At 41.1% G+C, this 15,091-nt stretch overlaps 1 protein-coding gene across 2 annotated transcripts in view; it reads left to right on the top strand.

Annotated features, from left to right (window-relative positions):
* The window catches only part of LOC121177981 (gamma-aminobutyric acid receptor subunit gamma-3-like), a 66,865-nt gene that overhangs the window by 33,217 nt on the left and 18,557 nt on the right, over nt 1-15,091 (top strand). For both annotated transcript variants that reach the window (XM_041032440.1, XM_041032439.1), the window contains exons 3-5: nt 6,608-6,699; nt 7,170-7,301; nt 10,654-10,736. In XM_041032440.1, the coding sequence (XP_040888374.1) occupies nt 6,608-6,699; nt 7,170-7,301; nt 10,654-10,736 (307 nt within the window). The remainder of the gene's footprint in view (nt 1-6,607; nt 6,700-7,169; nt 7,302-10,653; nt 10,737-15,091) is intronic.

Genomic DNA, 15,091 nt, shown 5'->3' with positions numbered 1-15,091 from the left:
CTGGTGCTTGAGCAGTGCTGGAGGGTGCAGCTGACATGACCCAGGACAAAATAACTTTTCAGGCAGAGAATTCTTTGTATTCTCACACAGCAGAGAATTCGTGCTTTCTCCAGATGTCAAACATCACTTTAAAGTGCCTTTTAATGTAGACTCGGCGCGTGGGTGTGCATGTGAAAGTGTGTATGCGCTGGCTTGTGTTGTTTCCAGCTTCCCCATGCTTGACCTTCATTGATGTGACTCATTTAGGTGCTGGGAGAGTGAGGTTGAAAATTCATAAGAAAAGGTTATCTGATTACAGCGCAGAAGGTCGCCGTCCTTCGCCTCTTCCACCCAGACAGCATTAAGGCGGCTTCATGAGTTAATTTGGAAAAATGAAACGGCATTCACTATGCTTAATTACATTCTCTGAGGTGGATGAGAAACCTCTGCGGCCCCGATAACAGTGGGAATAAAATTAAAAAAGACTTTTTTCTTACATAACTGTCACATGTGACCTTTTTTAAAAGGGTTACACCTGTTCAAACTGCAGTGCGCTCAGACGACTCAAACCTCTGCCATTATTTCTCCACTTGTCACACTTATTTTTTAAGTTTGCAAACACACCTTTAGGATTTGAAATCAAATCTCTCTCTCCTGCTTGTTATTAAGGTATCTTTTCTTTTTTTTTTTTAAATTTGCCATAATCTGTATCGTTCCCTGACCTTACCTAGTTGCCATGGCGAGACAGAAAGATAGAAAAAGAATCCAGGGATTCTCAGAATCGTAGAGGATGCAGCCCAATGAGTCCAAGCAGGAGTGAACGGCGAAAGCACTGAAACCCTCCAGGGCTGTACAGAATAGAGCCTAACAGATACACACAATGCAACAAGGCAAGAGATGCCACATATCTCCACGCATGGTAAGAAGTACACAGGTTTCTATCAGTCATCAGAGCCTGTGTACAGCGCGAAGCAGGTGGAACAAAGCACAGCCAGCAGCTGCAGCATCATCTGTCAGCATGAAATTATAAAGACTGACTCTCTGTCTTAATTAAATGTGACTGGTGACGTGTTTGAATAGGATTTCGAGTCAGCTGATATTGATAAGCTGACACTGCAATAACTGCACTAAATCCTCTTCTGTCTGTCTCTTCTTCCTGCTCCAGCATGTTCTTCTCTTTAAGCTTTCACTGCTCATTAATGCCCCTCATCACTTTGCTTGCCCTTATTAGATTCCATTGCTTTCTCCTGTTTCCTCTCTGATTTAAATCCTCTTCATCTACCTCTGCTTGTTTTTTCCCTCAGAATCAATGTATACAGAAGTTTAGTGTTTGGAGTGAAACTCTTTGAGCGGCATATAAATGAATTATGAGCTTTTTGTGTTTGATGGGCTATTCCTGAAGCCTGGGGGGAGGGGGAAAACGATCACCTTTTCAAAAAGACCGAAAAAAAGCTGGAGGTATCAATATAGGTTTAAGGGCATGTTGCTTGTTTGAGATAGATAAACAAGAAGAAGTGCGTGTTGTGCACTAAAACAAAGAACTTTAAAATCCTGCTACAGCTGCTGTTTCACTTCCATTAAAGGCTTTAAGTTTGGCTTTAACACTGCTTTATTTTATTAAAGCAAATTTGAGACTTAAGACTAATATAAGCTCAAGACAACAATCAAGGCAACAATCTCGCAAATGCAACTGGATTCAGTGTGACTTAGATTCTTTGACAACATCACAGTCATTATCTACATCCATGGTTACACTGTGAAAGTAACTGCTAATAGCTAATTCAGCATATTCAGCTAAAAGGCAAACAACCATAAACTAAAAGGAAGCAGCTCATATTGTACAGTGACACTGACACTGGCTGATAAATCCACACACACACACTACTGCCACTACAACATCGAGTGCTCGACGACTGTCACCACCACTGCCAGTGCAAACAAAAGTAAATCATTTGTCTTCGAGTCAGACAAAGAAACACAGGTGTTTATTGTACCTCGGGCCTGATGCTCAGTGAAGCACAGCTGACAATTTGCGTCATTTTTCATTCTGTGTTTCTTCCTTCCTGCTTCAAGTAAACAGCCAGGTATGCAAATGACTTCCTTTTGTTCCTTTCAAAGGTCTTTCTATTTGATTCTTAGGAATGAACAAGACAAAAGCATGTTTATGAAATTAACTACACATACACACACACACACACACAGACACACACCAAAGCAATCTTTAAAATGCCACTCATATCCGCAGGTAGCGCACAGTTTTGTTTATTACACATGTGACAGAAGTTCATCATCACCCCTAAGCGGTGGTTGAATGCTCGTGTTTACCGTTATTTCTGCCCGTCACACACAAGGAGCATCACTGAGAGGGCTGCCTGCAGGACAAAGCAAGCAGCAAAGCATTCTGGGTGAATGTGTTTATTTTGAGGAGGAGGGGAGTGGCAGTGAGGATGAGAGGGCTCTGAGAATAAAACTGAATATTTAATTCTGGTTCACGATGATGAAGCATCACCACAGCTGGCACACAAGTGGACACATGACTTGGAGAAATCGAACACTCCTCATGTTTATCTTTTTTCTTCTTCTTCTTCTTGCGGGATTGGAAATGTAGTCCTGTGACCAATTTTCTGGGAGATATAAATATTTCACTTATAAATATTTATGCCAACTATGCCGCATCGGTTTTGCCTGAAGAAATACATTAGTCAGTGATCTGTGCTTAAGTCTGATATTCCCTTCACTGCAAAGAATAATATAATAAAGTGCAGGACAGTATTTTAGAGCTCACTGGGCTCTACTTAATCAGCAGTGAAGCAGAGCAGAGTCCATATGAGTGAGTATTAGTGAGTTGTAAGGGTGAAATATTTATGGCAGCCTGGACTGACTGGTCTGAAACGTTCATTAAGAAACGCAGCATGAGAGAGGAAAGCATTTCACCAGTGGTGGAAGAAGTAAAATCAGTAATACCACAGCATAGAAATACTCCATTACAAGCAAAAGTCCTGCATTCAAAATGATTCAAGTGGTAACAACAGTATTTTCTATAGGAGAACAGACTGCCCCACTGTCCTGCTACTGACAAAGCTTACAAGCTTTCTAACTTACACTTAGCAGTAGTTAAGAAGCTTGTTAGCTTCATTTACCTGAATTATGCACAAGCCTGAGAACAACGTAGTTAACAGCTCGGTACAGAGGAGAAAGTTCAGGGATCTATTTCAAGTGACGACAATCCCACTGGAGCGTGTGCAGTTAACTTGCCAGATACAGTAGTTCACCTACTGGCTATGTATCGTCGCTGCATCATCAAGAGTCTACAGCCACAGGTTTAGCTTCTTTCTGATGGAAAAACTGGAAAATGGAAGCCACAGGAAATAAGTGAAGATAGCCTTTGTGATGGGCCTGATTTTCACTGCTTTATATTTAATGTGCTGCTGGATTACGGACCGGGCAAAGTCACAAACTAGGAGTCTGCTTTATTGCATGACCTCTGTAGCCCTGTCTTGTAGATAGATACACTGAAATATAGCAGGGTAGTAGAATGAAGTCAGCATCACGTTGAAATACACCCAGACACACACACTTAGTAATATTAAGTAAAGAAAATAAACTTTTTAAATTTTGTGGACTTTTTCTGCTGTTTTTTTTTTCTTGTTTGTTTTTTTGTCTGTTATAATTGTCTTACTCCCTACACGACCTCACATCAGGTAACAAATGGCAGAATCAGTGGTAAACAATGGATGACTCATTTTAATTACTGATTTGAAAATGTTGATACCTGGGAACCCTGTCATTGCCAATCTAGACACTTTCATTATTGACAGTTTGTAGTCTGATCCTTTCAGGCGAAAACAACATTTCTGGTGCAGTGAGTGTGAAAGATTTCAATCAAGCCCTCACTAAACACAGAGTTATGAAGATAGTATATCTGCCCACTTGGGAAACATGTTTTGGTACATGGATGTAGAAAATGTAGCTGAGCAGCGTCTGTAATTGGTGAGGAGTGAGCAGCCTCCATGCAAAAATGATGAGGCTGGATAAGGAGGAAGCTATTTGTTCTGATGCTGTTCAAGTCAAGCTAATTAATTTTAGCCAGACGTGCTCTGCTGTCAACATCCTCTGGCTTTAATAATGGATTCCATATTATCAGATTCTGACTGGTATTTGCATTCCCGAAGAGAAGAAGGGCCACATTTGTTGATTTGTGCCCAGATTGGCAACAGCAAGTTTATTTATCTATATTCACTGTGTGCTCAATACTGAGTGGTTAAATACCATGTGTAGAAAGGGATTTTATGTGTGGTGCAGTAAACGTTTTGCATGGAAGACTGTCGTGTGTACCTTCACTGTTTTCCATGACAGTGAATTTAATCCACAACTCATGTGGGAAATGATTAATTTTTGATCATGTGAGGGTTTCCTAACACTTCCCCTACCTATAGTCTGCTGCGCAAAACTTAGTCAGGGACAGTGGGGAAATAGTTTATCAAGTTATGAATATTTCAAAACCTAAAATAAAATATTTATGCCCTAAATAATGAACTTGCAACTCCCAGCCTCTGACTTTTTAAGTTGGATTTTCCCAGCTGAGAAAATACACAGTGCAAGTCATCCTTCGATTATTTCACTTACAGGTCTTTGCTTCATTGTTTTTTTTTTTTTGTCAATAGCCATGAGTAATGAACTCCTGTAACACCTTCATTTTCTGACTTTGAAATGGATCCCCAGGGGAATAACGCAAGCCTCCGTAGTTAATTTCAGTCAGATATCTCTGAACACTCGGCTTCATTGTTTTGCATAATGTCCATGAATAATGGACCTGCTTCAGTACCTCGTCTTGTAGGTGTAGTCCCCAAAAGGACCCGGTGGGAGCAGAAAATCCCATTTGGGGATTGCCGAGAGAGTTAATCTCTGCCAGGCGTAACATGTTGTGGTCTGCTGCCGCTGCTGCCTGAATTATGGGCACATCACCGTCAGTGTGTGTCTCCTTATCATTATTCTTCAAAGGTCATGCAGGCCGACAGTAACAATAGGGATTCTGGTGACAGATGCATTAGGAAGGTCAGGTTTCATCTGTCTGTTTTTGGAAAAGGGCAGGAAAGTGAGAAAGTGAATGACACTGTGTGTGAATTTGTGATGTCTGGGGTGAGTTAGTTCATGTGTACTTCACTGACTCTACTTTAAACATACAGTATATGGCACTATGATTAAGGGGCACAGGATATCAAAATCTGTGATATATCTATTGTCAAACTTTTACAGAGAATAAACATGACAAAGGTATAAAAATCTAAAAATAAAACACTATTCTTTACAGAAAATCCCACTTTAATTACAAACTTTCCTCTTTAACCTAGATCAGCTTTTCGACAAACAGGATCAACTCAGAGACAGTCTCTCATAATGAACTCTGGAATGGCAATATTTTTTCCCTACCTTTCATATCAGCCTCCAAAGAGTCCTCACTGTCTGACCTTATCATTGAAGTATCAGTCCACCCTGTTTACATTCTGTAGTGGACCTCCAGCTGATGTACTGACCTTCTGCAGGCCATGCTGGAAGTCCTCAGCTTCTCTGTGATGGAGAGCTGTGAATAGCTGGTTGTTTCTAAACTGTCTGACTAAAGGGCATTAAAATGTGTTTAATCTCTGGCCTGTTTCTGCTTGATCATAGATTATTCACTATACAATCAATTTTACCTTCAAATGTTATCTTTATATCTAAATTACAGAATGAATACACACAAGTTTTTAGAGACAGTTCTAACCTTTATAAATTTAATTATTATTTGTATCCAGCCAAAGTCAAGATTTGAGATGCATCTGTAACCAGTATGTTAAATATAAAAATTTCACTTTACTAACATGGAGACAACACTGGCGTTTGTTAATATCTGGATGGATGAGCTGATCAAGGGCAGCTGTGTAGCCAGCTGTCAGCAGAGCTCACATCTATCCCAACTCAAGATAAATGCTATTAATTAAAGATTCAAAGTCAGTGAAGATCAATGAGGGACACTCTTTGTTAGCTATATTTTGCTTGGTTATATTTAGCCTCTGCTTTGGAAGGAGATTCTCCAGAGGAATGTTCAGGCTCAGGTCGCGGTCAAGCTGACATTTGTGCTGGGACCAGTGTCTCTGAGCTGTGTGTCTGAGCTAACCCAGTTAACCTCGGAGCAAACACAGCCTCTAATACACAACTAGGAGAAAACCCTGCAGAAGCTCAGGTTCTTCTAACAATGACACCACAACTTTGACTTATTTTACCTGCTAAGCATGGAAATTCGGATTCAGTGTCCTCGTGCTAAAACTTCTCACAATTAGGAAGAGGGGTCATTGCTGAGGTGAAAAAAAAAAATGTGCTGAAGTAAACAATTTGTGAGATGGTGTTATTTCATTTCCATATCAAAAGCATAATACGTATCTGAGTGTTTCCAGTGAGTACTGTGCTGCTTTAGCATTTTCTTTGATGTGGACACACATTTGTGTTCAAACAAACATATTATCAGCTCTTCCAGAAGGAATACACCAAGATTTCTTAGCGCGCAGACCCCCAGCACATCTCTTCTCTGTCTCTATACTACACTAAAAAGGCTTGTCAGATCAGTATATTGACTCTGCTTTTCTCTCCCCAGGAGTACCAGATCGATATCATCTTCGCCCAGACCTGGGTGGACACCCGTCTGCGGTACAACAGCAGCAGCATGCGGATTCTAACCCTCAACAGGTACACAGCATTTACTGAGGACATAATGCCAACATACTGACAGCTTTATTTCAAATTCCCAATGATGTCAGCTCTGCGGCTGTAGCATCGATACCTACCTACTGATAATTACAGCATTTTCTATTCAACTGTGTTTTGTAAATCAGCTGTAACTCCAAGACACTGCTGTGTGTCTCTCTTTCCACTGCAGCAACGACTGCGCCTCAACATTTTCATACTGTGAATATCTCATTTGAGAACAATATTCCTCTCTCTCTCTCTCTCACATGCAAAGAGGCCTGTAATTAATGGAACAAATTGATTGATGTGCTTTGTTTCCCCATGTCGCCTGGGTATTTTATTATCCTCTTATTGGGAAGTGGAGCTGCTTCATGCCTTTCAGAGAAATCCAAAGGAATTCAGCACCGATCATCTCTTACTTTCTGCCCCCTCTCGCTCTGTATGTATTTGTCTGTCTCCTATTCAACCAGCAATATGGTTGGCTTGATCTGGCTGCCCGACACCATCTTCAGGAATTCCAAGACTGCCGACTCGCACTGGATAACAACACCCAATCAGCTGCTACGGATCTGGAACAATGGAAAAATACTCTACACACTGAGGTAAAAACCTGCCGAACACATGAGAGCACACACAAGAAACTGTGCAGAGATCCAGCAGCGAAGGAGTGGCTGGTCACAGCTAAACCAAGAATTTACTGTACAGCTTACATTATATGTCCTTTTTATATAACTGCCTGTTTTTGACCAACAATGATAAACAACGGTAGTGACAAGTTCAGTCGTACAGAGATTTGACTGTAGAAAACTAGGAACACCAACTAGCAACACTAACATCAGCAATTTAGCTCCAACAGCAACAGCTTAGCCAGCTCACAGACACTACCACAACTCCACGGATGAATCGTATTTGTGAACAAGTGAGACAAATGTTTTATCACCCTCTCATTCACACTGCTCCCCCATACAGACCATTCAGCAGCTGCACTGATCAGGGATCAGATAAACGCTACTACAGCTTGCTACACCTTCTGTATGATATGTGTTGAAGCTGCGGGAGCTGCTATTTCCACAGATGGTTTACTGAGGTGGTTACACTTCGGTGGGTGTAACGATTACGTATGTGTCTCGGAGAGATGGAGGCATTTACTCCTTTTCCACATCCAGCCACAACAAATCAGACTTCAATCACCCTGAATGTTTCTTAGATGATCTGTAACTTTTCTGACATCTACTCAAAACACAGGAAGTGGCGCTGTGTAAATGGAGTCCACAGTATTTATACATTTACCTGAGGAGGAGGAGTTTTTTGGGGGGCTGTGAGTTTGACACAAGAGGCCGCTGTTACCGTTGACTTTGATTTCTCATAGCAATCAATGTGATGTTTCCCTAACCTTAACCAAGTCATTTTTAATTACTTAAACATAACTTGCCTAACTTTAACCATGATGGCGGCAGATCAGACACCAGTTATAGAAATAATTTTTGTAACAGTGCTATGCAGTTTGGAAAGCTCCGACAAACAATGTCATCCTGCTGACAGGGGAACTATCAAAAATGATCTGTGGTGGGATGTTTTGGACAGAAACACAGCACACACAACATTTACTGAATTTCGGCTTGGCTTATTTTTACTTGTATAAAGGTACGAAAAATGTTTTTTTTTATTCAGTATTGAAATTTCAATATCTTAGCCTCTGCTACAAAGTCTTGCTTTTAAGGATGAAAACTTTTCTAACAACATGTCAGACGTTTCTGCTCATTTTATTCTGTTCTTCCTGACAGCAACTCAGCGGTGGAGAAATGACACACAGTGGGAGGTTGTGTGTGTGTGTGCGTGCGCATGGCCTTATGACAAAATAACCCTCACTGTGTCTGTGTCTATAAAAAAACAACCCTCAGGATTCGAGTGGACAGGTTCTTTTTAAATTTGAGTGGCATCTGGGTTTATGAACCCTCAAGCTCTGACATGAGCTTTTTCTGTCTTGAGGATCCAATTTCACCTGCGTGTCCAGGGTTTCAAACTAGACCTTGACCAAAAAGCAAATATCACCATGAGTGTTTGTTTTCAGCCCCCTCACAGGACCAGATGCACAGCTCCTGCTGCATCACGATGGCTCAGATTCTGTCATGAAGAGGAGAATAAATCCAATAAAAGTGTGCTAAAGTGACAGGTGTGCTACGATGTAAGGTGATTCTCTGAGCATTCGTATGCGCATGCTGTATTTGTCTTGACTGGCAAATTTCACTTAGTTCTCTGAGCTGTGATGCCTCATATTGTGTGCAAATATTCAGCTGGAAGAGATGCAGCTCCTTCAGACAGCCAGCTTCTATTTCTAAATTTTGGGAAAAAGAAAGGCTATATATCATATATAAAATGGTCTGAATTATTACCTGTAATCTAACTCATAATTGTAGGGGAATGGTTCGGGGAGTTGTAGAGGTTAATAACAAACCGAGCCATCGATATGTTTTATAGCAGCAGAGGTTCAGTGGTTCATAACTCAAACGCTCTGCTCTAAAGCACCAGACAGTTTAAAGCTGCACTGATCAATATTTGGATATTAACAATGAACCTAATGATTATGTGTACCGTGTAAGGGGTCGCTCATCGTGACAAACCTGCAGAGAATCATCACCCAGCTCTGAGGTTCCTCTCAGCTCCATCCGTTCAGCTCATTGTTTTTCTGGTCCCACTCTCATTATCTCAAAAATCAATTAATGCAGCTTCATTTTCCTCCAAACAATCAGAGCTCTGGCTTATTGGGCTTGATGATGTTAACCACTGGGCAACCATGACAAAAAATATTTAGCCAGTAGTTTTCTTTACTTACAGCTGATCAGAACCCAACATAGCTGTGCGTGGATGCCAACAGAGAAGTCACTGCCAAAGAAAGCTACATGGTGGCTCCTGGAAAGACACAAATTCTAGAAGCGATGGAAAGAAAATATCCTCTCGAGCTCAACTCAAACTTCTCCCAGAATGTGTTTGAGTTTCAAAAGCTAATTTCACTTCTGCTAATGTGTGTCTCGGTGATGAATCTGAAAATTATTGTTTCATTAAAAGGATATTAAGCCTTGAAGAGGCGCGTGTTTGGGGGCGTATTTGCCTTGACTGACACATCTCTCACACTCACACGTCTGCTGTGTTTGTTGCTGCTTGCTCTCCTCACCTCAGCTCCTCAGCTCCTCACTCTTGCCTAAATTTGGATATCCTGGCCGCTGATCAGGACGGAGGCGAGCGTCTGCATGCTAATTGAAACTGTAAATCATCTGCACTTTGTTCACCTACAAACAACAGGAGCGAGGCAGCCCTTTTCCTGCTCTGATCGAGGCTCTGCTTTTGTGCTCTAAGTCAGTCAATTAATGAGAAATTGCACCGCTGACAAAGACACAACAACTGAAAGAAAAAGCCCATTTTTATGATGGCCTCATTTGTACAGCCATTATCACATCCAGTAAAAATTAATTTTAGGACGATATATTGAAGCAGCGCTCAGAGAGTATGTGCTTGGTCAAAATCAGGTTTATATTTTTGCATGTAAAACTAATCTCCTGTGTCTTTGTGATCACTGTTGCTTCTCCAAAACATCTGGTGTATTGACTTGTCCAGTGAACAGAGCTAAGCACTCCTGTTTTTAGAAGCTCACATGCCTCTGGGCTCTGACCTATAAGTTCATGCCATCCTCGCAAAATACATGTCTGACGCCTGATGATAAAACAGTTCTGTCATTTTGAGGGATTTCACACATCAACCAGGCAACCGAGTGTGATCCTGCACCATCTGGTTTGAAGCCAGCGCTTCATATACTCTAGTGCAACAAAGTGCATTATGTGATATAAGCAACGATGAATACAATGTGCTTTGTGGGCCGAGAAATGAAGGAGCACTTTTAGAGCTTTGAATGTCACTGTCTAAGTATGTCTGTCTCTGTGTGTTTCCCTCTGTCTCCAGGATGACCATCAACGCCGAATGCCAGCTGCAACTGCATAATTTCCCAATGGACGAGCACTCCTGTCCTCTCGTCTTCTCCAGCTGTGAATATTGGCAACAAGCACACATGCGCACATCTGCACACACACACACACATATTCATGCATAGAAATGCCTATACATGCCACACCGACACCTGCCAAAGTAAACATTTAAAGCAAAGGTAGACGGAAAAACCAAATAGCAACAGCAAAATGAGCAGCGCTGACAGATTTAAATAAAAAGTCAATGAGTAAAATGTTTCAGGTTTTAAGCTGACATTTAAAGCTACAGGAAATCCCAGCAGGAAAGCATTTAGCAGCAGATAAAGTCATGAAAATTGTTCTTTGAGGTGGTTTGAGCAGGTGGAAATGAAAGCACCATTTCATGCAACACAGCACGTACTGAAACTGAACCGCTCCACCTGATCAGCATAAACACCTCAGGTGGTAACACACCTGGGAGGTGCAGGCCTTTTAGAGGGTGTGGGGATGACCCTGAAAGGGGGCAGCCCAGTTTCAGTGGGAATCACTGACTGGGAGATTGGGAATCACCTTCATATATGGGAGGATATTTGCTAAGTCTGTCGCAAAATTACTTCGAGTGGTGCAGACTTTTGTGTCACCACAGCTTTTTCATTTTAGTAGAGGAGTTTTCAAGTGTTTTCTGATGTTGCACAAGGAATATTGATGAAGAGAAGAAACTTCTGGAGCTATGAGAATGTATTCATCCCGCAAGAGGAAGGCTACATGTGAGGAAATAATAGTCTACTGTTGTCAGCTCCACAAAAAGGCCAGTGACAGAGAGAGTGACGAAAAATCAGTGGGGGATTTTTTGGCAGAACCTTTAAACATCATTTGCTGCTTCAGTCATGTTGAACTGGACAGGAGCTGCTGTGAGCCACTAAAAGTCAGGGAAAATAGGAAGGTAAAGCCGTGTGAAGAACAACAGATCTGTCACTCTGCTGCTTTTCTGTCTCGTGCTGTGCTGCTGAACTAAGAGCTTTCTGCTCAAGGAATGTGTCTTTTAATTTGGATTTCTCTCTCTCTCACCGTAGTCTGCTCGATAGTCTCTCACTCTCCGTGTGTGTCTGATGAAACAGTGCCACAGATTTACTGCTGCTTTTCTCTGAAATTTCAGACACTGTTTTGTCTGCAGTGGTAAATCAGGCTATATACTGGCAAGAATCTACATAAAAACAAGGATTCTCAGTATTCTGTTTACTGCCAGAAAATCAACAGAAGCTCTTGCTGTGATTTACTGTTGTACTTATGAAGTTACTGTTAGAGAGATTTAATCTAATTTAAAGTTTTATAGTAAGGTTATTTGTAAACCAGATACAAATAATTCTAGATCATTAGCATAAGACATTTTTTTTTCTGGGTATTTTTCTCCTGTGGAGGTCTGTGCAGATAGAGCTGCCTCCCAAAGGCTCATTGGATTCAGATGAGGGAGCAGCAGCATCAGTAGAGCCACTATTGTCTCTAATGATAGGGCAAAGAATGAAGCTCTCAAAAACAGGAGGTTTGGTACAGGTATAAAGGAAGGGAGAATATAAAGGCAGGTAGTAAAAACCAAATGCAAACAGTTATTTTTAGGTAATCACTTGAAGCAACAGGCTGCACTCACTGAACTGCATTTACATTATCTTAATGCATTCAAAGGAAAGACCTTCATTATGAGTAAATGCAAAGCGAGGCTCGGTACAGCTAATGGACAAAAGGCTCAGAGCTGCCTTCCGTGCTGTTCCTGGCTCAGCTCAGAGTGATCCCACTATTTACAGCTACACAAATGGTTTAGTTATAACGTTTGATCGGCTGCACTTTTTAAATGAATGTTTACATGAACTGTACTTGTGCTTTCACTTTCTCAAATCAATACACTAAACTGGCAAAATATCCCAGAGGATACAAACTGTGAAACCAAAAATGTGTAGTTTCAGTTCCAGTCTTACGCTAACCTGCTGTGGTCTTATTTATTTGACAGACATATTTCCAAAAATATTCAACTACTCCTTACAGAGTCAGAAACTCCCAAGCAAATGTAAAAAAACGTGAATGAAAGTGGCTAATGCTTCATTAACCAGTGCCCTGTCATCTCACCCACCGTCTACAAAGCACCAAAATCACATTAGATTTTATGTGACAGGTCATTCTATTGGACCAGACATCTTCCACAGACAGATATGATTTAATTTTGGTAATAATCATTACCTGATGTGACTGCAGATGGCAGTATTTGTCACTAGCCATTATCAAAGCTCCTCTCAATTGACTATTTTCGAGCTTATATACAATTTGCTCAGCGTGTGATGCGACCGGATGTTACAGTACTGAAGGTAGTGAAAGAGCTATTGACTGCAAATGGGCTTCCATTATGTCTCTTCTCTCAGTGAAAGGATTTGCAGTAATAACCCTCCGTCTCTCTGTCCATGACCATGTGAATGAGCATGGAACGGACATTTTTCTGTCTGTAGCAGCAAAGGACGAGCAGCTAGTGTCTTCAACAGCACTGAATTGAAGTCGTGAAGTTTTAAACTTTATATTTGAGGCTGACTACTGCCATTGGCCTGACATGATGATAGCTAATCATTACTATTAAATCATTTTTTAAGATTATGTATAACAACAGAAATTACATTTGGCGATATCACTAAAAGCAAGTTCAAAACCACCAAAGTTTAAGAAGTTTAATTACCTCTCGGAGTCGAACAGAGTCATCTTGATAAAAACAACAAAAGCTTTCCTAACATCTGGTCTACGTTTTAAAACGCCCCGAGCTTTTTACTTTGTATATATGAACTTCCACATCTTGCACATGTGAGTCAACTCTTTTGGATAATGTAAAGCTGCTTTCCAAATTTTCCTGTGAGCCCAACAAGCTCCTAATTCGTTCAGAAGTCTGAAAGAAACCATTTCCATCAATCTTAATGTTACAAGATGACATGAGACGCTTTGAGATGCCAAAGGAAATCACATAAACTAACTGAGCAGCAAGAGTTTGGACTCAGGTCGTCGGCGTCTGTTTTGCATAAACACGTTGCCACCCCACAAATTACACGTTTCATGGCAGATGGTTTGCACGGTGAAAATCTGCTGAAGAGGAGGAGAGAGAAGCAGACCAGAGGTCACAGACTCTCTCTCAGTCACTGTACACCAGGGTGAGGTCTCATAACGAAGCCGCAATTGGCCCTCGCTTTTCTCTAGTGTCCAAACACATGATCCTTTCTTCCTGTAACATCACCTCTATCTGTCTCTTACCACTCAAGGTGCGTGGCTGGTAATGTGTTGTGATATTGCAGAAGCCTAATGCAGGGGGCTTTTAAAACATTCTGTCTCTTCATCATGAAGCAAATTAGAAGCCTCCCCATTATGGCTGTAATCAGTTTCATTTATTAGAGATAGAACATTATAAACACGATGAACGCGTTGATGGTCTCGCTAATCTTTCTTATCAATCCTGATTATTTTTGGAAAGCAGATGTATGACAGGCATTGAATATAAAATCCTGTGCATACGATGGTGTTGAAATATCTACGATTGTTTGCTAACCATTATTTAAATACAAAATGACTCAGTTAAACCTGCTGCCAAGTCATCACTTCCCAGTAAAAATGCTGCTCAAACAGGCGAGTCATACATTTAAAGATGTACAGTAATCAGCAGTTCTCCTGCCCGAGCTCAGGACCTCCATCACAACTGCCACAGGACTTGGTACATTATTTGAAACCCCCCCAGCAGGGGTTCTCAAAGGTTTGAGAACAAGATTGGCCTTGTGAAAAACAAGGGAAATCATATGGAATGCTTACAGTTTACATTCCCAAAGCAGCTGACACTGGAAATAAAGTGTTACTAAGCTTCTGTACAGGTATGGCTGTTGAAAAGAACTGCTGCTCTGCAATAGATGGGAAAAAATGCGCTTACAGTCGGCTGTTTTCTTTCCTCACACTTTATGATAAGTTATCTTTACCAAGCACTCTGTACTGTATGTTCAGACAAGGAGGAGGGCAGTAAATTTAAACAGAAAGTCTTCTTACACCCAGATGTATGCATACTGTAGGTAGATAGAGAGTTTTGATAATCACATAGCAGCCGTACGTTTTGCTAAAGAATCAGTATATATATCCTAATCTGTGATATGAGCCTCTGAACACTGAGTTACAGGATTACTTGTTGCTGTGATATCAGACAGTCGGGTCCTTTGTCAAATGGGCCCATGAAAAGAGACAGCTAACGCAAGCTAGGCCCCGACTTTACTATAATGTGGGACCAACATAACACTGAGTGTGTGAGAGCTGCCAGAGACTCAGCGGGTGTTGAAATAACGTGAATGTAAAGGAACCTCTGGTAGGAATCAGCTTTTAACTTTATCAAGACTACGAAGCCAGTTAGACTGCTAGTTCCTCACAAAAAAAGCGAG

This window comes from Toxotes jaculatrix, chromosome 24 (assembly GCF_017976425.1).
Source record: "Toxotes jaculatrix isolate fToxJac2 chromosome 24, fToxJac2.pri, whole genome shotgun sequence".
NCBI lineage: Eukaryota > Metazoa > Chordata > Actinopteri > Toxotidae > Toxotes > Toxotes jaculatrix.
This window is presented reverse-complemented; position numbering and strand designations above follow the sequence as displayed.